At 44.8% G+C, this 24416-nt stretch overlaps 1 protein-coding gene across 4 annotated transcripts in view; it reads left to right on the forward strand.

Annotated features, from left to right (window-relative positions):
- The window catches only part of RC3H1 (ring finger and CCCH-type domains 1), a 59237-nt gene that overhangs the window by 28070 nt on the left and 6751 nt on the right, over nucleotides 1-24416 (forward strand). The window contains exons 3-17 of one of the 4 annotated variants that reach the window (XM_075182166.1): nucleotides 7298-7418; nucleotides 9658-9897; nucleotides 10079-10254; nucleotides 11143-11343; nucleotides 11560-11692; nucleotides 12338-12489; nucleotides 14585-14697; nucleotides 14848-15126; nucleotides 15326-15543; nucleotides 15971-16353; nucleotides 17687-17857; nucleotides 17969-18121; nucleotides 19003-19210; nucleotides 20163-20244; nucleotides 20565-20673. In XM_075182166.1, coding sequence (XP_075038267.1) covers nucleotides 7298-7418; nucleotides 9658-9897; nucleotides 10079-10254; nucleotides 11143-11343; nucleotides 11560-11692; nucleotides 12338-12489; nucleotides 14585-14697; nucleotides 14848-15126; nucleotides 15326-15543; nucleotides 15971-16353; nucleotides 17687-17857; nucleotides 17969-18121; nucleotides 19003-19210; nucleotides 20163-20244; nucleotides 20565-20673 — 2739 coding nt within the window. The remainder of the gene's footprint in view (nucleotides 1-7297; nucleotides 7419-9657; nucleotides 9898-10078; nucleotides 10255-11142; nucleotides 11344-11559; nucleotides 11693-12337; nucleotides 12490-14584; nucleotides 14698-14847; nucleotides 15127-15325; nucleotides 15544-15970; nucleotides 16354-17686; nucleotides 17858-17968; nucleotides 18122-19002; nucleotides 19211-20162; nucleotides 20245-20564; nucleotides 20674-24416) is intronic. The other 3 variants (XM_075182168.1, XM_075182169.1, XM_075182167.1) reach the window with 3 other exon arrangements.

Consider the following 24416-nt stretch of genomic DNA (forward strand, 5'->3'; position numbering starts at 1 on the left):
ACATTGGTTTAAAGTCACTGGCGCTTTCCTTGCTGCAGTAAAGGTGTTAGTCTACTTGTGCAGTTAAGCCAAGTGCTTTAGTCCTAATTCCAAACCCTCTTGTTAATCTTGGTTATGTGTATATAATCCTCTCACATTATAGTAGCTCAGGGCCATCGTCTAGTGACAAAGGGTAGGTCTGACCTCACGGGTCGCTTATCAAAGCCAGGAGTGCTGCCAAAATTACCATACAGGCAATGGGAAATTCTTTACAAACCCTTTTTGTTATGTTGTTCACGGGGATAACCTAATACCACATGGCATATATGTTACGCTGTAATAGTCACAATTGTGCAAATATATTTTTGAGCTGAAGCTTTAATATTATTTAATATAAGTTTGACCAGACTGTTTGAAAGCCTTGTGGTGCTCTATGTGGAGCATATTGCTCATGGTAGAATGGGTAGCGTTTGTTCCTGCTCTTCTCTACAAGGGTGATTTATTTATCTCATTAAGGATCGAATACCACATATATAAATCTCTTGTTTAACAAAGAGATAGTAAGCCTACGTTTGTAGGGACGGCTAGACCATTAATCTCCGCAGTTGTGTACTGCGCAAACTAGATGTGAAAATAGAAACCTTTCCCTTTATGAAAGTCTTATATTAATTGATCCAACTCCACTTCTGAGGGTGAATATAACCACAGTTGTTGTGTCCAAGATGAATTAAAAAATGTAAAATACCAAATACAACTAGGAAAGCCCTGCTTGGCTTTGTACACCCTCTGCACTCAGTCATCACTGTGTCTGCTAATATTAATATTTGATTCATGTGTCCATGATATTTATAGTGACTAGATGCTGTCCTGAGGAAGCCTTATTGAAATACAATATTGGGCTTGTTATGTTCCAGGCTGTTTGGGTTGCCTCCCTTCCCCCTTCCCCCTGCACAAGCTCTGGTTTACAAAGCTGGAAATTTATAGACGAAGATAAGTCACAAAAAGATGTCCACACAAAATAGCCTACTTGTAGAAGTGACAGATTACTGGCCAGATCACTTACTGACGTCTGTCTGGCCTGTTAGTGAGGTTCATAGATTATGTGTACGTTACTTGTAGCTGTTACATGTAAAGCTGCATGGATTTTAGGTTTACTATGACATAACAAATATTGTATTTCTATAAAATCTCTTTATCCTAAAGAACGAATAGGATGGCCTTAGTCTGGCACTTCCATGCTGGTTCACAATTAAAATGTCTTATTGCTGAACAGGAAGCCATTAAAATAATCTTAATTTCTCATTCATCCATTCTGGGGGGGACACTGCTACAATGGGGTTGTATGAGGGTGCAGGAGTTGGCACTTAAACAGTTAACTAAACTTGCTGCTGACTCCTCCCCTCTGCAACCTCTGCCAGCCTCCGTGTAGTTTAAGTGCCCAAGGAGTTAGGCTGTCTGGTACTGTCCAGTACTTGTTGCTAGATTAGTGTAGTTTTTATTTTTATTTTAACTCTTGGTTATTTTATTAGGTAGTGAGGAGATATAAGTGCTGCTGGCAGCACTTATATCTGTAGTGGGACGCGATAGCGCTCTGTATTGTGGACTTCTGAAAATTCATCAGGTGCACATCCCTTTATGCTGTGACAGCCGTAGGATTGCAGGCTGTCACAGTTTCCTCCCGTCAGGTCCGTGCTGCCACGGGCATAGAGCGCCGAGTCCTGTCAGGTGAAAGGCCATTAAGGGAGATACCATGTCCATCGCTGAGGCGAAGGGGGGGCTTGGATCTCCGCAGCCAGAAGGATAGGTCGGAAGGTGGTGGTTCTGATCAGAGTAGTGACAAGCTATTCTCTGGTATCGGATTGGGACCTGGAGGGAGATTTCTGCGGACTGTGTAGAGAGGAGACTGTTGTGAGAGGCTCCCCCAACACTTGGTACCTTCCGAAGCGACTGGGTACACTCTGTTAAAGTTCGTCTGTGGCTGACTCTCTCCCTCTTTGACCATCCTTCAGCTAAGTCCCCTGAGAGGGTTTATGATTGTAGAACTTTCCTTATATTTTTTTTTATATAGGAAAATGTTATTCTCAGTTTAAACACTTAGAGTTTTAACATAGATTTCTCTAAGTGAGTAATCGGACATCTTTGAGACACATAAAACAGAAGTTTTTACTGTTTGTAGGCAATAGCCTGGGACAAGCAAGTAATACATTTTATTTCACTCTGTGTGGTGACTGTGTGAAAAAATATAAAAAATAAAAATTGTGTTTATGTCTGATAAAGGTAAAAACACTAAAGTAAAGTTTTATGCTTGCTCTAAATGTGCTGCCAAACTTCCTGTGGGTCAACAGGACCAGGGGGCTGTGTGCGCGCAGTGTGAAGTGGGAGTCAGTGGAGCGCAGGCACAGGGGGTCGCTGCAGTGAGAGTGGAGGAGCCAGCATGGGTTTCCTTGCTGGCACAGTTTGTATCTGTTAGCTCAGCTTATTAACAGACAGACTGAGACCGCGACCATGGCAGTAGGAGCCCCTATGGGGTCTGTCCCATTTAACTTGGCAGATAATGTGATGGCTGTTTCGCAGGTTACGTAAGGGGACATGTCTCAGACTACTTCTATGTCCCCTCGACCCGCCCAGGTAGAGCCAGCTTGGTCATCTTCCCTAGGAAAGAGATTGGACCGCTTGAATAGGTTGTTAGAATCTCCAAGTATGGTAACACCTAGGAACAACAAACAGAAATCCTCTCACACATTTATTTCTCTGTCAGATTCAGAGGGGTCTTCTGAAGAAGAGGGGGAAGTGATTGAGGATTCAGATTCTACCCAGTTGGGTGATTGGGACGAGTCAGTAAGAAGCCAGGGTACTTAGGATCTGGTTATGGCAGTACGTCAGACATTGGATCTGGTAGAACCAGAGCAGCAGAGTCCTTTGAACCAGGGTCTGTTCACTCGTAAAAGACCTAAGGTGGTATGTTTTCCTTCCTTAGTGGAGCTCACAGAGATAGCTGAGGGAGATTGGAAACAGCTGGATAGAAAATTTTCTGTTCTGCGTAGATTTGCAAATCTATACCCCTTGCAGGAACAGGAAGCGGCGTGCTGGGAACAGGTCCCCAGAATAGACGCGCCAGTAGCTTTGTTGGCTAGCCATACCACATTACAGGTGTCGAGTTCAGCTGTCTTTCAGGACCCTATGGTCAGGAAAATAGAGAGTGGTCTTAAGTCTATATTTTCTGCTGCAGGTTCATCTTTCAGACCCATGTTTTCTTCGGCATGGGTTGCTAGAGCCATGGAATCCTGGGCTGGGGTTACAGGATTCAGAGTTTCTCCCGTTAGCCATGCATTTAAAAGAGGGGTCAGGTTATTTGTATGAGGCAGCACAGAACGCAGAGTCCATTTCTTCGGCGGTTTCAGCTGCGGCTTCTGTTTCTGTTAGAATTCTCTCTTTCAGGACCCTCTCCTCAACATTTTTTTTCACACTTCTCTTCCAAGTGATCTGGAAAGAAGACAGGCAATGATCATTTCGGTTGCATCTCTTTCCGCGAGAGTGATATGTCAGGTGCCGGAGTCTCAAAAGGAAAAGGGTTTCTATTCCATACTCTTTTTGGTTCCAAAACCAGACGGCTCGTTCCGGCCGATTCCCAGCCTGAAGTGGCTGATCAGTTCCTCAGGGTTAGCTAGTTTCGGATGGAATCAGTTTGGTCGGTCATCCAGGGGTTGGATCATCGAGAATTTTTAGCATCTATCAATATCAAAGACTCTTATCTCCACGTTCCGATTTGGGATGGACATCAGTCTCTTCTGCGTTCTACAATGGGAAATTCCCACTATCAATTCCGGGCCCTGCCTTTCAGACTTTCAACAGCTTCAAGAGTATTCACAAAGATTATGGCGGTAATGGCAGCTCACTTGAGAAATTTGTGGGTAAATATTGTGCCGTACTTAGATGGCTTGCTTCTCAAAGCGTCGTCTTGGCTAGTCCTAGAACAACAACTGAGTCTCGTCATTCGGATCTTGGAACAACATGGTTGGATTATAAACTATCCCAAGTCTCAGTTCCTTCTCAAAGAATGATCTCTCTGGGTCTTCTAATGGACACCAGGTGTCAGAAAGTTTTCCTTCTGGAACCGAAGGCTTGTACGTTAAGGAAAGTGGTAAGAATGCTCCAGTGTCAGTCACGTCCTTCCATTATTTTAGGCATGAAGCTTCTGGGACACATGGTGTCCACGTTTGAGACTCTTCCATGCTGTCAATTCCACTCTCGGAGATTCTAATGGGATTTTCTGAGGCAGTGGTCAGGATCTCCTCTTCAACTCGATAGTCAACGTATGATCCTTTCAGCGGAAGCTCGTCTCTCTCTCCTCTTTGGTGGTTGGATCTGAGCCACCTGACGGGGACGATCCGTTGTTCCTTGGTTCTGGACTCTGGTAACTACAGATGCCAGCCTTCATGGTTGGGGAGCTGTAGTTCTCAGTCTCCGTCTGTGGACAGGTAGGATCCGCCTCCAGCAAATCAATATTCTGGAACTGAAGGTGATGCTTCTGGCCCTTCGGGGTGCGCATCCTCGATTACAGGGAAGACCGATACGTCTCCAATCGGACAACACGATATATAAACCGACAGGGAGGAAAAAAGAGTGTGGAGGCCATGAAGGTGACAAACCAGATCTTCACCTGGGCCAAAGCTTTTGTTCCAGCCATCTCGCTGGTCTTCATTCCGGGGGTCGAGAATTGGGAGGCGGATTTCATGAGCAAGCATTCGTTCCTTCCATGGCAGTGGTCCTCTATTCTCAGGTTTTTCAGGTGTGTGTTCAGAGATGGGGTCGGCTGGTTCTGGATTTAATGGCATCCAGACACAATTGTCAGGTTCCCAGGTTTTGTTCCAGAACCAGGGACCCCCAAGCGCTAGCTGTGGATGTTTTGACAATGGACTGAGAATTCCAACTGGGATATCTTTTTCCGTCGATTCCCATGATTCAACGGGTTCTCAGGCGGGTTCGTCTGGGAGGTCTTCCGGTAATCCTGGTGGCTCCGAATTGGACCAGACGTGTTTGGTACTGCAACGTTCTACAAATGGCGGACGGACCGGATTGGGCCCTTCCTCGTCGTCCTGACCCACTAAGTGAGGGGCTGTTTTAGCATCAAGATTCTCACCATCTGGCTTTAATGGCGTGGCTGTTGAGGTCGGCATCTGGAGATCCAAGAGTTTCTCGCAAAAGGTTGTGCAAACCTTGATGCGAGCGTGTAAGCCTTCCTCAGCTCGTATATATCACAGGGTTTGGCGAGCTTACATTAGATAGTGTGAACGGCACTCTTCCAGAGCAGACTTTTTCAAATTATCCCGTCTGTTGACTTTCCTACAGACAGGTTTGGATGCAGGGCTTTGACTGTCTTCTCTGAAGGTTTAAGTATCTGCTCTATTAGTATTTTTTCAGAGAAGATTGGCAAGTATTCCGGACGTTTGTACTACTTTCCAGGGAGTGTTACGGGTTCAACCACCTTATATTCTGCACTTGGCTCCCTTGCATTTGAATTTGGTACTGGAAGTTTTTTGGGTTTTTTTTTTGGCCATAGCGTCTGCACGCAGGGTGTCAGAGTTGGGTGCCTTGTCATGCAGGGCCCCATATCTAGTTTTTCATGAAGACAGGGCTGTACTAAGGACGGTTCCTTTGTTCTTGAATAAGGTTGTGCCAGGATTCCATATTAATTAAGATATTGTGCTTCCGGCTTTTAAAGGTGGTTCATCTCCATCTGAGTCGTTTTTTTTTTCCTGCATTCTTGGATGTCGTTAGAGCATTGCAAATTAATGTGGATAGAACATATTCTTCTAGGAGAACGGATTCTCGCTTTGTTTTAGAAGGTTCCCAAAACAGGGGTTGGCCAGCCTCCAAACAAACCATTGCTCGGTGGATCAAGTCCATGATCAAGCAGGCTTATGTGAGCTTGAACAGGCCTGTGCCGGCAAGCATCACTGCTCATTCCACTCGTTCTGTGGGGGCATCTTGGGCCACGCGCCATGGGACTTCTGCGGATCAACTGTGTCAGGCGGCCAGCTGGTCCTCTGTGCATACCTTCACGAAGTTCTATCAGTTTAATGTGTTTGCGTCAGCCGACGCAGGGTTCAGCCGCAGTGTTTTGCGGGCGGGGCTATCGGAGAGTTCCCTCCCGAGTGTGTCCCAATTGTAGCAGTATCTCCCAGAGTGGATGAATGTGAAAAGGGGATTTATGTACCTACGTTAAATCTTTCTCTGAATCCATCTGGGGGACACTGCGTTCCCTCCCTTTTGCTCTTCTGCTGTATGGTCTTGGCTGATTGCTCTTTTCCTTGGGGCTTTTTTTTACACTGATGCTGGTAGGGGTTGCAGAGGTCAGGAGTCAGCAGCAAGTTTAGTTAACTGTTTAAGTGCCAACTCCTGCACCCTCATTCAACCTCATTGTAGCAGTGTTCCTCAGATGGATTCAGAGAAAGAGATTTAGCGTAAGTACATAAATACCCTTTTTTTTTTATACTACATTTTATGTGACCAACAAAGCTCTTGATTTAGTAATTAATTTACAGACATATTCTGTAGATGGGATAGTTAAACAGTATGTGAATATGTGTCTCTTAAGCAGTTCTTTAACTGCTTAAGAGCCACCTGTGTACTGTCACCTTACTGGTAGGTAATTAGGTTCTGAAGTGATCGTACATCTGATGGTTTGTCCAGGAATGTTACTTTCAAGTAAGTTCTTTAAAAATTTGTGACTACCTAGGTTCTGGTATAGATTATGTATTTGTGATTCATATCTACCTTTGCCTTGCCTTATATATAACATTCTGGTATAAAGGCTGTCAATCATTTGTAAACTTGTTGTCCACTTCTGATCTACCATCTCTAGTCCTTGAGCTGCATTGTCTTGGCTTATAATGCACAGTTTGGCTCCCTGCTAAATACTGAGGGGCAGGATTTAATGACAATATTTCCTAGTATAATGTTTAGTTGTATTTTGTCAGCTATACTAAACTGCACCATTTGGGCAATGAACTCTACACTTCAGACGCTATGGAGGAGCTTTAATTCAGCACTATGTCTCCAAAACAGTACGTGGATACACATTGACTCAATGTTCAGGCAGAAATATACGCTCATTTTTCCTCCCACCCCAAAGAGGTGCACAGGAAAATGAGCGGAGATTCCTTACCGTAATAGCTGGCAATGTGCACAGCCCAGCGGCACGTAGCTTCTAATCGAATCTTCTCCTACATATACAATTCATAACTTGTGAGAGTGATGGACAAGCTTTAGTAGTGTCAGGTACTTCCTGTTTATCATATCTGTGCTTATTCTGCAGGTACCTGATCAGCAGCCAATCACTCTGTGCAGCGGAGCGGAGGACACCAAGCACTATGAGGAGGCCAGAAAGTGTGTGGAAGAGTTGGCATTATACCTGAAGCCCCTCAGTACTGCCAGAGGTAAGACCAGTGTCCCTGTATTACACTGACAACTAAATACATTGACACTAGAGCTGCATATGGGCTACTTTTTGTTGATGCCCATAACCTCCGCACCGTCGTTCTAGATATGCTTTTACCGCTTGGAAAATACAGATGTCAGGTGTTTCCATATTAGATCCAATAATCAGACTCCTTAACTGCAATATTCTAGGAAACTCAGTTGATACCCGTATGAATTTGGTAACTGTTAACAAAAAGATCTGATTCTAGTTAAAATATTTCTGGTAAAGTTTAGAGAATGAAAACCGAGTGTAGCGGATGGTATCTCTGCCCTCTCCTCAATTACTGCCACCTGCCCATGTTTTAGGATTCCCCTAATGGGAAAAATAACAACATATAGTTTATTTAAAAAATGATTAAGGTTTTCCTGTGAACATCCTTGGTCATAACATTTTTATCTAAACATTTGAAAAGGTAAATTAAACTCTGCTTTTTAAAGTGTATTTTCCATTTAAAGAATATATATGGAAGACTTGAAAAGCACAAAACAGCCATAGTGACAGCAGCCATCTCCTTTACTTCAAGACCCCCTCCTCCTTCACTGCACAATAAGGTACATTTATAACAGCATAGGACTCTTCCATATTTATTTGTCTTAATTTCCTTCTGCACAGTTTTTACCAATTGTTGTTTCCCTTGATCTCTGGTACAAGTGCACCAAGTGCTATTGCAGTGCATAAGCTACAGAAAGACCTGTTTTTCTCCCTCACGGTGCGTCTGAGACTAAGAATAATTAGGCAGGTCTTCGTTTAAATTTCTGTACCTGGTGTGGGAATATTGATTGCACTAAAAATCTTTCCTAAAAATGGTGCTTTCGATCCCTGTGGATAGTTGTCATCTGATTTCAACAGATTTGAGACATTTTTTAGTGTGGATCTTTAATAAGACTTATTTTAAGACTATTTAAAATAACATTTAATTGTACGCTTTTTTATTTTTTATAAATGTACCTTTCTGTGCTTAAAGGAACAGACAATTATAATATATTGCAAACTACTTTATTTTCCTTGTCACTTTCTATTACTTTTGCCACATTTTTATGAAATATTTTCAATAATACAACCAATATATTTTCTGGTCTTATTTCAAGTTTGTGTGTTCAAGTATCTGGTATTTGATTATAAGAAGGTCTTTATGGACTGCACTACAGATACATTATCAGCTCTCTGCTGAATGTACTACATCATTTTTGGGCATATAAATACCTAAACCTGATTAATGGGTGTTTTTTTATGTTGAGTTTTGTCTCTCACTTTGCTTAATAAATTGGAATATTTTTTTTTAATTTCGTAAGTTTTGCAGATCACCTGTGACCTAAGAGTGTCACAAAATAGATTAAAAACAGTAGTGTTTATGAGAAGGTGAATCTTCCTAATATCCCACTAGGTGCACCATCTGTCAAATATTGCACAATGTGCCCATTCCAGCTGCTTTTCAGTATTTTATGTCAGACTTATTTATTTCTAGAATTTAGAACCTTAGGGGGGTATTCAATTGTTAGCGTTAACGGAAAAAAACGAGCGCTCCAAAAATATTACCGTTTATACGGTAATATTGCGCGAGAAAAGCATTAATACGGTAGTTTACTCGCGGAATTTCAGCTCGCCGCTTAGGGAGCAGCGAGCTGAAATTCTGCGAGTGATTACCGTATTAACGCTAAGATTTTTTGAGCGCTCGTTTTTCCCCGCTAACGCTAACAATTGAATACCCCCCTTAGTGTTGATAAATGAATTAATGTGCCCCCCTGATGTAAATGAATTGCTCTTAATTAAGACTTAAGAGTTGCTCATGAGTTCCATGACATATAAAGGCGCACCAGGCTACGTGCTCATACAGGTCGTGGATCTCTAAATTTAATTGTTATATCTATAATCTACAGTAGGAGGTGAATTATTTCTTAATAATAATACACATCGGAACTGTACTTTTTTTTTTCTTTCAATTATTTACAGGAATTTCTACATATGTTGTCGTCTCTTGTATATTCTATATTTTCCAGCTTTTGTGTATGCCATGCACATTTACTTAAACATGTAAATGGTTGATTTATTTTAATTGCATTCCAATTAGTCTCTCTTGTTACTTCTGTCACACATCACCACAAGTATAACAAAAATGATGCTATTAAATGAAGAAAGACCATGAGACTGGAAGTGTTTTTACTGTATTACAATAATGTTCCCTTCTACTCTTCCAGGTGTCGGTCTAAATAGCACCACACAGAGTGTGCTGAGCCGCCCTATGCAGAGGAAACTGGTGACTCTTGTTCATTGCCAGCTGGTGGAAGAGGAGGGACGAATCCGAGCAATGAGAGCAGCCCGTTCCCTGGGAGAGAGAACAGTCACTGAGCTTATCCTGCAACACCAGAATCCCCAACAACTTTCCTCCAACCTGTGGGCGGCTGTTCGTGCCCGCGGTTGCCAGTTCCTGGGACCAGGTACACCAACATAAACCATATATTCACCTGAAAATGTGTACACTTATTGTTAAACATGCAGCTGCAATGCATTTCTAAGGCTAGATTCCTGACCATTACATGAGCTAAAAGAAAATGATCTCTCTCAAAGCTAGCTAGAGAGATGGACATTTATAAATAACTGAAACCATCTGCATTTTAGCCATGCAGGAAGAAGCCCTAAAGCTTGTCCTCCTGGCTCTGGAAGATGGATCTGCACTCTCTCGGAAAGTCCTGGTTTTGTTTGTGGTGCAAAGACTGGAACCGCGCTTTCCACAAGCCTCGAAAACTAGCATTGGGCATGTTGTCCAGCTGTTGTACAGAGCCTCTTGCTTTAAGGTATGAAGTATGTTTAGTTTGTCAACATCATTAAAACTGTGGCCCTTCTCCCCACCAGAGTATTTATGGGAAGACACATTTGCTGATCTTGTGGTACCAAATCAGGACTGGGCAAGCGTGTTGTTCTTGCGTGGCACGGAGTGTGGACTGGGCAAGCGTGTTGTTCTTGCGTGGCACTGAGTGTGGACTGGGCAAGCGTGTTGTTCTTGCGTGGCACTGAGTGTGGACTGGGCAAGCGTGTTGTTCTTGCGTGGCACTGAGTGTGGACTGGGCAAGCGTGTTGTACTTGCGTGGCACGGAGTGTGGACTGGGCAAGTGTGGTGATCTTGCGTGTCACCGAGTGCGGACAGGGCAAGTGTGGTGATCTTGCGTGTCACCGAGTGCGGACAGGGCAAGTGTGGTGATCTTGCGTGTCGCCGAGTGCGGACAGGGCAAGTGTGGTGATCTTGCGTGTCGCCGAGTGCGGACAGGGCAAGTGTGGTGATCTTGCGTGTCGCCGAGTGCGGACAGGGCAAGTGTGGTGATCTTGCGTGTCGCCGAGTGCGGACAGGGCAAGTGTGGTGATCTTGCGTGTCACCGAGTGCGGACAGGGCAAGTGTGGTGATCTTGCGTGTCACTGAGTGCGGACAGGGCAAGTGTGGTGATCTTGCGTGTCACCGAGTGCGGACAGGGCAAGTGTGGTGATCTTGCGTGTCGCCGAGTGCGGACAGGGCAAGTGTGGTGATCTTGCGTGGCTCCAATGTGATAATATTTATAGATCTATATTTATATCATATTTGATAAGCCTGTTTATATGCAGTTGAGCCAAGCATAGGATGCCAGGGAATGATAGGTTGTGTATGTAAACAAAATATTCCCGTTGTAAGAACAGATGTCTTACAATTGCAGGTGACAAAGCGTGATGAGGACTCCTCTCTGATGCAGTTAAAGGAGGAGTTTCGCACTTATGAAGCATTGCGCAGAGAGCATGATTCTCAGATTGTGCAGATTGCTATGGAGGCTGGCCTGCGCATTGCACCCGATCAGTGGTCCTCGCTTCTGTACGGGGATCAGTCTCACAAATCCCATATGCAGTCCATAATTGACAAGGTAACCGCCTCATTCCTGCTCTTGCCTTTTTTTTTTCTTTACCTTATCTTGGCACCTAAATGTTTTCTACAAGCATCTTCTGTGTTATCCATTAATAGTACTTACTCTTTGGCCCTGAACATTTGGGTTCAGTGGCAGTCTGTTTATATTTTATGTTCTAATTTGATAAACAAAGCTACTGGCTAGTTAATTTATTACAAGAAAGGTTTTGTTAAGTTGCAGACCCCAGCCTCGTTTGCTCAGAGTGTCCAGGAATTGACCATTGCTCTGCAAAGGACTGGAGACCCTGCCAACCTCAACAGATTACGACCTCACTTGGAGCTGCTGGCAAATATTGATCCAAGCCCTGGTAAGTTAGTATCAACGAGGCTGGTCAAATCCTGGTCGACATAGAAACTAGACAATGCAACATGGAAGGTCACCCATACTGTAGTTTTCATAGATATGGATCCACTAATACTATGGAATACTCTTTGTTTTAAACGGAAACTCCTTTGTAAAATTATGCCTAATTAAAATGCTTACTGGATACTATAAGTTAATGAAAATACTCCTGGAAGTTGAAATAGGATTTCTGCCTAAAATTGTCTTCTGAAAAGTCAGCAACATGTTACTGCCATGTGACATCCAGGCTGTCCATAGCAACGTCTGCAACAATGGAAACACAGTCCTTAACAACTTGTTTGTCAAATAGAAGCAGTAATGTGTTTGAGCTTTCAGCAGATTATTTCATTCAGAAATTGTATTTAGAGAACCTGGAATTATTCCAGGATGTGGTTGTAGCCAGCATAATGTGCTTAATTGGGCAAAATCACTTTTAAATGTAGATGCCATTTAATAGATTTTGTCCGTCCCCCTGGTATGCAGGTACAGTGCTTAGCGATGCCTGTTATAACCTGTTGCTGATTTGCCGAAGATCATTAACCCTAAGCAGTCAGACTTGTTCTATCAGAGCCCATATTCTTTGTTTGTAAAGCCTGTCTTCTCTTTGCAGATGCTCCACCTCCAACGTGGGAGCAGCTAGAGAACGGCCTAGTGGCCGTGAAGACTGTTGTGCATGGGCTGGTTGACTACATCCAGAACCACAGCAAGAAGGGGACTGATCAGCAGCAGGTGAGCGAGGCACGGAGCTACCACATAATTCAGGTACCACAGCAAGAGCTACAAAAGTTGATTTCTTGGAAAGACTAGTGAACATGTGCTTTGCTGCAGGATCACAATCACAGCCTGGTTTAAGCTGTATTTAAATATCTAAAGTAGTTACATATTCCCAATGCAGTGAACTAGTAAATGGATTTACTTACCAAGTAAGATTCACAAAGGTGTAGGCTAGGACCAGTCCTTTGGAGTGTGAGGAATATAGATTAATTTTGGTGAGGTATGGATGTAATGTGAAAGTGGGAAATAGGAGACAATATAGAGAATATACTGGTAGTTATATTGTAAGAAACTAAACTTCCTTTGTAATTTATGTTCACTGCAATGCTGTTTGACAAAGTCACAAAGAACTAGCCTACAGAATGACTGCTGGATGCTTCTAATGGAGGATTGTAGACACATTTCCCAGTCCCGTCCTGTCCCTCCCCCCTCAGCAATCTTCTCCAGCCCTGACCTTGTACATGCAAATTATTGATTATTGAGCAAATCATTTTTACAAATATACTCAGTAAGATTCCAAAGTCAGGAAAGGAAATTTGAGGAGAAGGTCTGGATCCTTTAAAGTAGCAAATTTCCTTCTCCATCCCCTTGTGTGTCAGGGGATAAAAAACGAAAAAAAATATTCTTAAAATGTTTGGAATTGTGCCACGTTGACATACATGATTCTTGTGCTTTGTTTGTTTTTGTTTGTTAAATGTCATGTGTTGCTAATTGAAACCTTTTCATAGACACCTGAAGACTGTAATTTAGTTGTTCCGTAGTTTTAATCTGGGCTTGATGCCTACAACGTATGTAACTGTCAAATATCAGGACGCAGAAGTTTGAGCACTCCTGGTCAAATTGCCCTTTTCACTGAATGTCAAAGTGACAGAGGCGCTGCAGACTTTTAAGAATGACATTTGTATTGAGCACCTCATCAGTCAGTTCTTGGTAACACCTCCTTTGCCAGAAATCACAGATTCTGATAAGTTACTGCTTTCGGAATTTATTATTTAAAAAAAAAGAGAAGAATGGGGAGGTGCAAGGTTCAAACCAATTATGTTTATTTTCAAGTCCTCAGTAAGTTGCATAGAGGAGCCCGTGGTCGTAGGCACAGATCCTGAGAGGTTCGTGTCAGGGCTTAAACACACCTTCTTCTTTTCTTGTTCTCTGCACTGTTCACACGTTAAACATTTAGGGCTAGATTTACTAAGCTGCGGGTTTGAAAAAGTGGGGATGTTGCCTATAACAACCAATCAGATTCTAGCTTTCATTTATTTAGTACTTTCTACAAAATGACAGCTAGAATCTGATTGGTTGCTATAGGCAACATCCCCACTTTTTCAAACCCGCAGCTTAGTAAATCTAGCCCTTAAAGTGCATTAAGAATAGGTGCAGTAAGAATAAATGGCGCAGGGCCCACCACTGCATTTTAAAATTTGATTACAGAGTTTTAGAACTGGTCGTGACTTAATGCATTAATTGACGACTCGCGTACGATATTTGTAAAAGCGCAATAAAAAAAGCATTAGAAATGCATAGCTAAATCGTGCTTTCTCTTTCATCCTGTGAGGGGGAGGGACATACAGAATATTTAACTCTGGAATGATCTTCATCGGAAATAATTTAAGACCTAACAAGCTAGTCAAGTTTTGAGGCCTTTAAAAATTGAAAAAAAAATGTGTTAATGAATTTTCTGGAAGGGTGCCCAAACTTTTACATTTGTCACGTTCCTCTTTTTCTTAGTACTGCCAGTTTATAGTAATTGTGCACTAAAATGTATATGCAGAAATGCTATATTTGTGCTCTGCAGTGGTTGTGTTCTTTTTTTATTTTGAAATTTAGTGAAACGTGCAATCTAACTATAGGTGGCCAAACTTTTGCACACAAGTGTGTGTATGTGTACATAATTATATCATTTTTTTTCTGTATGTATAGATGGTCGTCGTGTCTGGGGCATTGCTCTGTGTAGTGATTTTGTCGATCAGTGCAGGACATTTGATTGGTTTCTAAGTCCAGTGGGTTGCAGTGATTATTGTTTTGATGGGATATTGCAGTTTACCTTTTTGTATCAGACTTTAAAGTTCTCCATCTCTTGTCACAGCCTCCACAGCACAGCAAATACAAGACCTACATGTGCAGGGACATGAAACAGAGAGGGGGCTGCCCCCGTGGGGCTAGCTGCACCTTTGCTCACTCTCAAGAGGAGTTGGAGAAGTAAGTGCTTGCTAATTTATTTAGATTGAAGTATCATAGAGGTATTTTCATTGCATTTTGATCACATTGATGTATGGTGATGGTAATTAGAAGTTAAAAGGGCTGTATTAGTAGCTTTGTTTTTAAATTCAAAACCATTTTCTTTACCAGGTTTAGAAAAATGAACAAGCGCTTGGTTCCTCGGCGCCCACTGAGTGCATCACTCGGTCAGCTGAATGAAGTAGGATTACCCACTGGCTCATTAAATTCTGATGATGGCTCGATGGATCTACCTAGCCGGAAGCAAGGTAGCCTTCCTAACGGCATTGTGTCAGGGAACTCTGTGACACAGCTACTCTCCCGGGGCACAGACTCTGGTTATGAGTCTGGACTGAAGCCTGTCAAACTGGATCATCTAAGCAACAGCAGCCCAGGCTCTCCCCCTGAATTGTACGTATGCCATTTTATTTCCCTTGCCTTGTTCTATTTCCTGTTTGGTAACCAGTGCTAGTAATATGTTATAAGTTGTAGCGTGCATCCATGATTCTGAAGAATCTAATTTGGTATGGAATACTTACGTCGGTTTATGTCATGTAAAACCTACGTTGTGAATAATAAAGGTACGAATGTTTATTTGTTGTTTCCTTAGGCTTGACTCCGTCCCCAAGTCATCCATGCCTGCCTTACCTGTCAGCTCACATCAAACTTCTCAGCGCATTTCCGGTGATCTACCCCCATTGCCTGTGTCTAAGCAGATCCATATGGTGGCACGAGGCTCCCAAATTTATGCTCCTCCCCAGACTGATATGTTTTACCCAGACCCTAGAGGAGGGGGTCCTCCATTTGAACCTGTAACCTACCCACCAAGTAAGTCACTTAAATTTCAGTTTCTCATTTCGTCTCTCTAGTTTAGTGCTGCTAGCATTACCTGCCCTGTCCAGGCAGGAGAGTGCTTCCTGGGGCGTGTAAGCAGAGGTCATACGTGACACATATGGAAAGCAGTGCAGGAACTCGCTCTGCTCCTTTCCTCTTGGCTTTGAAGCGTGGATGATGGGAACGTCATCGTGGATGTTTCTGTATGAACGACTCATGCGTTATAATCCTCACTTCATTGCATGCCCATATAATGTTTTGTTTATGCCTTGTTAGAATCAGACTTGGTGGAAAGCTTCTCAATACTGCACATAACACTACATTTTAATTTTAGATTTTTTTATTTATTTTTTTGCCATATTTCTGGCATTTTATATTTGCCATTGTTTCTAATGTGTACTTTCTTTTCTCTTGCTTATAGATGTTTATTACCCACCTCAGCCTGTGTCACGCTATGTGAGACCTCAGCCATCTGCCCCTGAATCCACCCCTACCTACCTCGACCACTATGCTCCCTATTTACAAGACAGGGTTGTTAGCACGCAGTACGGGGCACCCACTCAACAGTACTCTGCCATGAGCCAGCCTATGTACACCACACACTACGATGGCCGCCGTGTATACCCCTCTGCTCCGCAATCCTACCAGAGAGAAGAAATGGTGCGTGCCAGTCCTGTGCCACTGGACATGCCCCCCACTGGTGGCTCCCCTTATGTGACGGAAGCCAGAGAGCGGTACCAACAAGTAGAAGGCTATTATCCAGTGAGTCCTCACCCAGGACACATAAGACCACCCTATAATAGGGTATGTCTGCTTTATTTTTATTTGTTTTTGTGTGGGATGTTTTTGTTGTGTTTTTATTGAATTTTTTTCTTAACATCTGCATATAAAAGTCCAGGATTTTACCTGATAAATATCCTATATATCGGCGGTTCCCAAAGTGTGCGCCGCGGCTCCCAGGGGTGCCCCGGCGCTGTCACTGGGGTTCCGCGGGCCAGCCATAAAAAAAACAAAACACAGAAACTGACCAATCCGTCGAGCACCGGGACCCAGCAGCCTCCTCTCCCCAGCAGCTGTCACTGAATATCGAGGTCACTAACAAGCTGCGGGAGAGAGGAGGCTGCTGGGTCCCGGCGCCTGACGGATTAGTAATTTTCTGTGTTCTTTTTTTTTTTTTTTTTTATGGCTGGCGCGGGGCAGAGTGAGAGGGACAGAGATCAGAGGATGGTGACAGCGGGGCAGAGGATGGTGACAGCGGGGCAGAGGATGGTGACAGCGGGGCAGAGGATGGTGACAGCGGGGCAGAGGATGGTGACAGCGGGGCAGAGGATGGTGACACAGTGTGAGAGAGGGCAGTGGAGGGGGCCACAGCGTGAGAGAGGGCAGTGGAGGGGGCCACAGCGTGAGAGAGGGCAGTGGAGGGGGCCACAGCGTGAGAGAAGGCAGTGGAGGGGGCCACAGCGTGAGAGAGGGCAGTGGAGGGGGCCACAGCGTGAGAGAGGGCAGTGGAGGGGGCCACAGCGTGACAGGGGGCAGTGTGTCTGGATGCAGAGGGGGCAGTGTGTCTGGATGCAGAGGGGGCAGTGTGTCTGGATGCAGAGGGGGCAGTGTGTCTGGATGCAGAGGGGGCAGTGTGTCTGGATGCAGAGGGGGCAGTGTGTCTGGATGCAGAGGGGGCAGTGTGTCTGGATGCAGAGGGGGCAGTGTGTCTGGATGCAGAGGGGGCAGTGTGTCTGGATGCAGAGGGGGCAGTGTGTCTGGATGCAGAGGGGGCAGTGTGTCTGGATGCAGAGGGGGCAGAGTGTCTGGATGCAGAGGGGGCATTTTTGCATCAACTAAATAAGTATTTCTGTCCTGACCTAAATACTTATTACAATTTTTTGACCCAACTACTTCTAAAACAGGACTGCTCAATAATTATTTTGGAGGGGTGCCTTGAGAAAAATTTGGAGACTCTAAGGGTGCCGCGAACTGCAAAAGTTTGGGAACCACTGCTATATATAGTTTAAAAAAAGGTGTTTCTTCTTTATTTCATTATAGGTTACTAGTTTTTGATATTTTTGCTTAGTTTGAACCCAAGGTATAATATTTAATGTTTTGCATAGAAGTATTTCAATGTTCACAATCTACATTGCAGGAGACCTACAGCCGTTTGCCTCCCCAGCATCAATCACAGCCCCACCCCAGCCTTGATGATCTTCACCGCCGTCGCAAGGAGATCATGGCTCAACTAGAGGAAAGGAAAGTGATCTCCCCACCACCGTTTGCTCCTTCACCCACATTGCCTCACCCTTTTCATCCAGACGAGGTGAGGATTCATAAATACTTGGCTGACTGGGGTGTATAACTTGGACTTCAGCTTTGGTTACTATATTACTTCTACGCATCCGCAATTGTTTGCTTGTTTTCCTTTCTTTAGTACCTTGATGAGGAACTGAAGGTATCCGGGAAGTACAAAGGCAATGACTACAGCCAGTACTCTCCCTGGTCCTGTGACACAATTGGTTCCTACATCGGAACCAAAGACGCCAAACCCAAAGACGTTTCTGCTGGAGGCGGTGTGGAAGGATCAGTAAGTAGGACGGTCTTGCCCTCCCTCAGCAAACAATCTGTTTTCTAAGTTTTATGCTGTTTTATGTTGTGAAAAGTTCATGAGTCATTGATCATAAGCAACTCTCAACCAGATTCACAACAAAACTGGTCATTGTTTCCGTTCTGAGCACTGATCCATTAATGGACAATCTTTGGAACATGCAGATGATCAGCCATCCGAATAGTTGATTTGCTGCTGAAACACCCCCCCCCCCCCCTCATCCTCGCCATCTTTGGCAGCACTGTCCAACTTTTTGGTATGAAGGGACTTTTTTATTTTATTTTTGTTTAGCAGAATAGAGGTGCCACAAATAACGCGCAACCTACATATCCTCTTCAAAGCTGCCAACTGCTCCCCCTTCCCCCGTAGTCACGAACTTGTATCTTCATGACTGCTTGGGCGTTACATAGAGAGGGAGACCTGCTATTTCATCTATTTAAATAACTGATAATTCAGTTTCTTGACTCCAGTCCTCACGCACTCACACCAGCTCATGTTTTCAGGATTTCTTTAATCATGAACAGGTGACAGACAGGAATCCTCAAAACATAACCTGTTAGGGGTGCGGGATGAAGCAAGTGACTTCTCGTGTAGGGAAGCCACAGTGGTTTCTGAGAATAAATAAACAAAATAAATACTTCCACTAATTAGTGTGAAACAATGCTATTTTTATATAATAGTAGAAAGTACATCTATAGAATAGACTACATTGCTTTGATAAGTCAGAATCCACTTTCCTCCAGATAGAATGACGATTTATTATAGAACTGAGTATTGGGAGCCAATTTGTGTCCAGTCTTGGTTGAGAAGTCCTATGAATCTACCTTTCTTTTTTAACCAAATTTGTGTTTGTGTCTCAGAATGTTGACAGTAAAGCCCTAAGGGATCAGCGCCATGAGCTCCAGCGGAGAGCCACTGATGCCGGCGAGGATGATCTCATTCCGTTTGGTGACCGGCCCACAGTATCCCGTTTTGGTGCCATCTCACGCACCTCCAAGGCCTTGTATCAGCCACCAGGCCATATGATACTGCCAGCCCAAGGTGCGGCTACCAAATCCAGCATTACTGGTGCGTTTTGTTTTGTTTTTGGGTCTAAAAAAAAGAAATATGATGCCCACAGAGCTGAAAAAAAGTATTTGCCACATATCCGATTTTCTGCAGCATTACACATTTTTTTTACGTTTGGGTCAGATATTATGTAGAGTAGAGTCTGCGAGAAACATGACACCGAAGTTTGGTGTTTCTTCCATTTTCTCGGTGTGCAGGGTAACTTAATATACAGTCTAAAGTGTGTTATCCCTCCACTAAGCTCAACTTAATTAAAGACACAATTGGGGTCAACCATACCGTAAGTTGCCACATTAAAATAAATTCCTGAAGCTAAGCTGTGATCAAGGACAGCTGGTATCTGCTACTCATAAGTTGCTATAACTCCTATTTTAAAGATGTAAATAAAAGAAAGCTACATATAGTTGAAACAGAAAAAAATAATTTTCTACCCTGGTCTCAGAAATAACGATTTCCTATATCAAAATATACACAATATAAAAAATAAGTGCGTTGGCAATTATATAAATAAGCGTCCTGTGCTTTTTCCGCTAAATAAATTTATACCATACGTTATTTATAAGTGATCCAGTCACACTAACCTAATAAGTATACATGCAATTTAAAATATTTTAAAGTACCACTAAAGGTAAACTACTCATTGCGTTCTATAAGAGCTCCACAGCCGCAGAGTTTTATGTCCCAAAATGCATATTTCAGCCCATATACTGAGTTGGATGTGTCCACTGTGTTCAAGTCCATTGAAGAAAACTGTAGTCAATCTGAGTGTGAAATGTTGATAGAGTACCCTACTCTGTAGTGTGGATGCTGGTCCTGTAATGCCTTGAATCCATCTATGTGTGCGTTACATGACAACATGATCATATTGAATCAATTCTTTCAGTTTCCAATGGTCCTTTAAGCTTTCCACTTGTTTCATCTAGTGTGTTTATATCATTTATTTTTGTTGCAGATTACAGTTTATACAGCAACCTGGGAGGTCCTCCATATTCACCCCATCAAAACCTTCCTTCTCAGGTTCCAATGAGTGAGCGGTATGTACCACACTCCAACCTCTGAATATTATACTCCTCTTCCCTGTGGTGTACAATGTAACATGCTAAACCCTTTGTTCTGTATGTAAAGGTCACCTTTATAGTGCTCTCTGTTATTTGATTTCAGTTGAGATATTTAGCATTGCACACCTATGATTTTCTGCCAAATGTAATATTAGAAATGAGAACTGGACATATAAACATATATTCCTAGTAATTTGTAATCATGGACATACTAAGTCGCTAAGGAGAATTGTGCATAGTAAAAGAAAAGTCTTATACAGTCCTGTTCATTGCATCTTATCCATTATCTCCTGCAGAGATCGTATATCCAAGCCTTTACCTACGTCTGAGAGAGATCAGCTCAGGATGGAGTTGCAGCAGCTGAACCAACAAATCACCCAGCAGACTCAGATGCGAGGCATAGAGGTACGGGAGCCATCTAGATTTAACTGGAGTTTAAATTTTTACAGGAAATCATTCACATTTTCTGACGTATGTTTTATATAGTTTGCTTTTAGGTTTATTTCTTTAACAACTAAGTGGAACTTAAGGTCTTGAATAAAAATTCCATTAAGAGTTTATCACCAAAATAATACCTGTCTTAAAGAATTAAAAAAAAAAAATACCTGTCTGATTTCCCCCATTCTTTGTGCACCTGTTTCTGCAGAAAACAATCGCCACTATTTGGTTTTAGTGTAGATTTAATCGTTCCATTCCTTGTCCTGTGTCTGTGCGCGCACTGGAATGAAGAAGGCCTGTATGTTTTTGTGTGCGTGTGCACGCTGGAATGAAGGAGACCTGTGTGTGTGTGTGTGTGTGTGTGCGCGAGCACGCTGGAATGAAGGAGGCCTGTGTGTGTGTTTGCGCAGACCTGTGTGTGTGCGCGCGCACGCTGGAATGAAGGAAGGAGACCTGTGTGTGCGCGCACGCTGGAATGAAGGAAGGAAGGAGGCCTGTGTGTGTGCGCGCGCATGCTGGAATGAAGGAAGGAGGCGTGTGTGTGTGTGTGTGTGTGTGTGTGTGTGAATGAAGGAGACCTGTGGGTGTGCGAGAGCACACTGTAATTAAGGAGACCTGTGTGTGAGAGTACGCTGGAATGAAGGAGGCCTGTGTGTGCGCACGCTGGAATGAAGGAGGCCTGTGTGTGTGCGCATGCACGCTGGAATGAAGGAGGCGTGTGTGTGCGCGCGCACGCTGGAATGAAGGAGGCCTGTGTGTGCGCGCGCGCACGCTGGAATGAAGGAGGCCTGTGTGTGTGTGTGCGCGAGCACGCTGGAATGAAGGAGGCCTGTGTGTGTGCATGCACGCACGCTGGAATGAAGGAGGCCTGTGTGTGTGCATGCACGCTGGAATGAAGGAGGCGTGTGTGTGTGTGTGTGTGTGTGTGTACGCTGGAATGAAGGAGACCTGTGTGTGAGTACACTGGAATGAAGGAGGCCTGTGTGTGAGAGTACACTGGAATGAAGGAGGCCTGTGTGTGTGTGTGTGTGTGTGTGCACACTGGAATGAAGGAGGCCTGTGTGTGTGCATGCACGCACGCTGGAATGAAGGAGGCCTGTGTGTGTGCATGCACGCACGCTGGAATGAAGGAGGCCTGTGTGTGTGCATGCACGCTGGAATGAAGGAGGCGTGTGTGTGTGTGTGTGTGTGTGTGTGTGTGTGTACGCTGGAATGAAGAAGACCTGTGTGTGAGAGTACACTGGAATGAAGGAGACCTGTGTGTGAGAGTACACTGGAATGAAGGAGACCTGTGTGTGAGAGTACACTGGAATGAAGGAGACCTGTGTGTGAGAGTACACTGGAATGAAGGAGACCTGTGTGTGAGAGTACACTGGAATGAAGGAGATCTGTGTGTGCGAGAGCACGCTGGAATGAAGGAGACCTGTGTGTGTGTGTGTGTGTGTGTGTGTGTGCGCGCACGCTGGAATGATGGAAGGAGACCTGTGTGTGTGCACGCACGCTGGAATGATGGAAGGAGGCCTATGTGTGTGTGTGTGCGTGCGCACGCTGGAATGAAGGAGACCTGTGTGTGCGCGAGAGCACGCTGGAATGAAGGAGACCTGTGTGTGTGTGCGCACGCTGGAACGAAGGAGGCCTGTGTGTGTGTGTGCGCGCGCACGCTGGAATGAAGGAAACCTGTGTGTGTGTGCGCGAGAGCACGCGCTGGAATGAAGGAGACCTGTGTGTGTGCTAGAGCACGCTGGAATGATGGAAGGAGACCTGTGTGTGCGCGCACGCTGGAATGAAGGAAGGAGGCCTGTGTGTGTGCGCGCATGCTGGAATGAAGGAAGGAGGCGTGTGTGTGTGTGTGTGTGTGTGTGTGTGTGAATGAAGGAGACCTGTGGGTGTGCGAGAGCACACTGTAATTAAGGAGACCTGTGTGTGAGAGTACGCTGGAATGAAGGAGGCCTGTGTGTGCGCACGCTGGAATGAAGGAGGCCTGTGTGTGTGTGCGCATGCACGCTGGAATGAAGGAGGCGTGTGTGTGCGCGCGCACGCTGGAATGAAGGAGGCCTGTGTGTGTGTGTGCGCGAGCACGCTGGAATGAAGGAGGCCTGTGTGTGTGTGCGCGCGCGAGCACGCTGGAATGAAGGAGGCCTGTGTGTGTGTGCGCGCGAGCACGCTGGAATGAAGGAGGCCTGTGTGTGCGTGCACGCACACGCTGGAATGAAGGAGACCTGTGTGTGAGTACACTGGAATGAAGGAGGCCTGTGTGTGAGAGTACACTGGAATGAAGGAGGCCTGTGTGTGTGTGTGTGCACACTGGAATGAAGGAGGCCTGTGTGTGTGCATGCACGCACGCTGGAATGAAGGAGGCCTGTGTGTGTGCATGCACGCACGCTGGAATGAAGGAGGCCTGTGTGTGTGCATGCACGCACGCTGGAATGAAGGAGGCGTGTGTGTGTGTGTGTGTGTGTACGCTGGAATGAAGAAGACCTGTGTGTGAGAGTACACTGGAATGAAGGAGACCTGTGTGTGAGAGTACACTGGAATGAAGGAGACCTGTGTGTGAGAGTACACTGGAATGAAGGAGACCTGTGTGTGAGAGTACACTGGAATGAAGGAGACCTGTGTGTGAGAGTACACTGGAATGAAGGAGATCTGTGTGTGCGAGAGCACGCTGGAATGAAGGAGACCTGTGTGTGCGAGAGCACGCTGGAATGAAGGAGACCTGTGTGTGTGTGTGTGTGTGTGTGTGTGTGCGCGCGCGCACGCTGGAATGATGGAAGGAGACCTGTGTGTGTGCACGCACGCTGGAATGATGGAAGGAGGCCTATGTGTGTGTGTGTGCGCACGCTGGAATGAAGGAGACCTGTGTGCGCGCGAGAGCACGCTGGAATGAAGGAGACCTGTGTGTGTGTGTGCGCACGCTGGAATGAAGGAGACCTGTGTGCGCGCGAGAGCACGCTGGAATGAAGGAGATCTGTGTGTGCGAGAGCACGCTGGAATGAAGGAGACCTGTGTGTGTGTGTGTGTGTGTGTGTGTGTGCGCGCGCGCGCGCACGCTGGAATGATGGAAGGAGACCTGTGTGTGTGTGTGCACGCACGCTGGAATGATGGAAGGAGGCCTATGTGTGTGTGTGTGTGTGTGCGCACGCTGGAATGAAGGAGACCTGTGTGCGCGCGAGAGCACGCTGGAATGAAGGAGACCTGTGTGTGTGTGTGTGCGCGCGCACGCTGGAACGAAGGAGGCCTGTGTGTGTGTGTGTGTGTGTGTGTGTGCGCGCGCGCACGCTGGAATGAAGGAAACCTGTGTGTGTGTGCGCGAGAGCACGCGCTGGAATGAAGGAGACCTGTGTGTGTGTGTGCGCGAGAGCACGCGCTGGAATGAAGGAGACCTGTGTGTGTGCTAGAGCACGCTGGAATGATGGAAGGAGACCTGTGTGTGCACAGGCACTGGAATGAAGAAGGCACATGCATGTATTTTTTATAAAAAGACCACATTCACTGGGAATAGAGGATTACTTTATGGCAACTCATCACTGAATGGAGGTACTCTTTAAGTTGGAGATACCATTTTAGCACAACATTTGTATAGATGTTTAGGGAGGAAGTGGTTTGGTGAGCATCTTTTATGCATTTATTTAATAGCTTGCAGATAGCACAAATATAAAGCAACCAATCTGACCAATGCTGATTGTTCTGTTTACTTTTGTGTGTATTTTAAT

This window comes from Mixophyes fleayi, chromosome 8 (genome assembly GCF_038048845.1).
Source record: "Mixophyes fleayi isolate aMixFle1 chromosome 8, aMixFle1.hap1, whole genome shotgun sequence".
NCBI lineage: Eukaryota > Metazoa > Chordata > Amphibia > Anura > Limnodynastidae > Mixophyes > Mixophyes fleayi.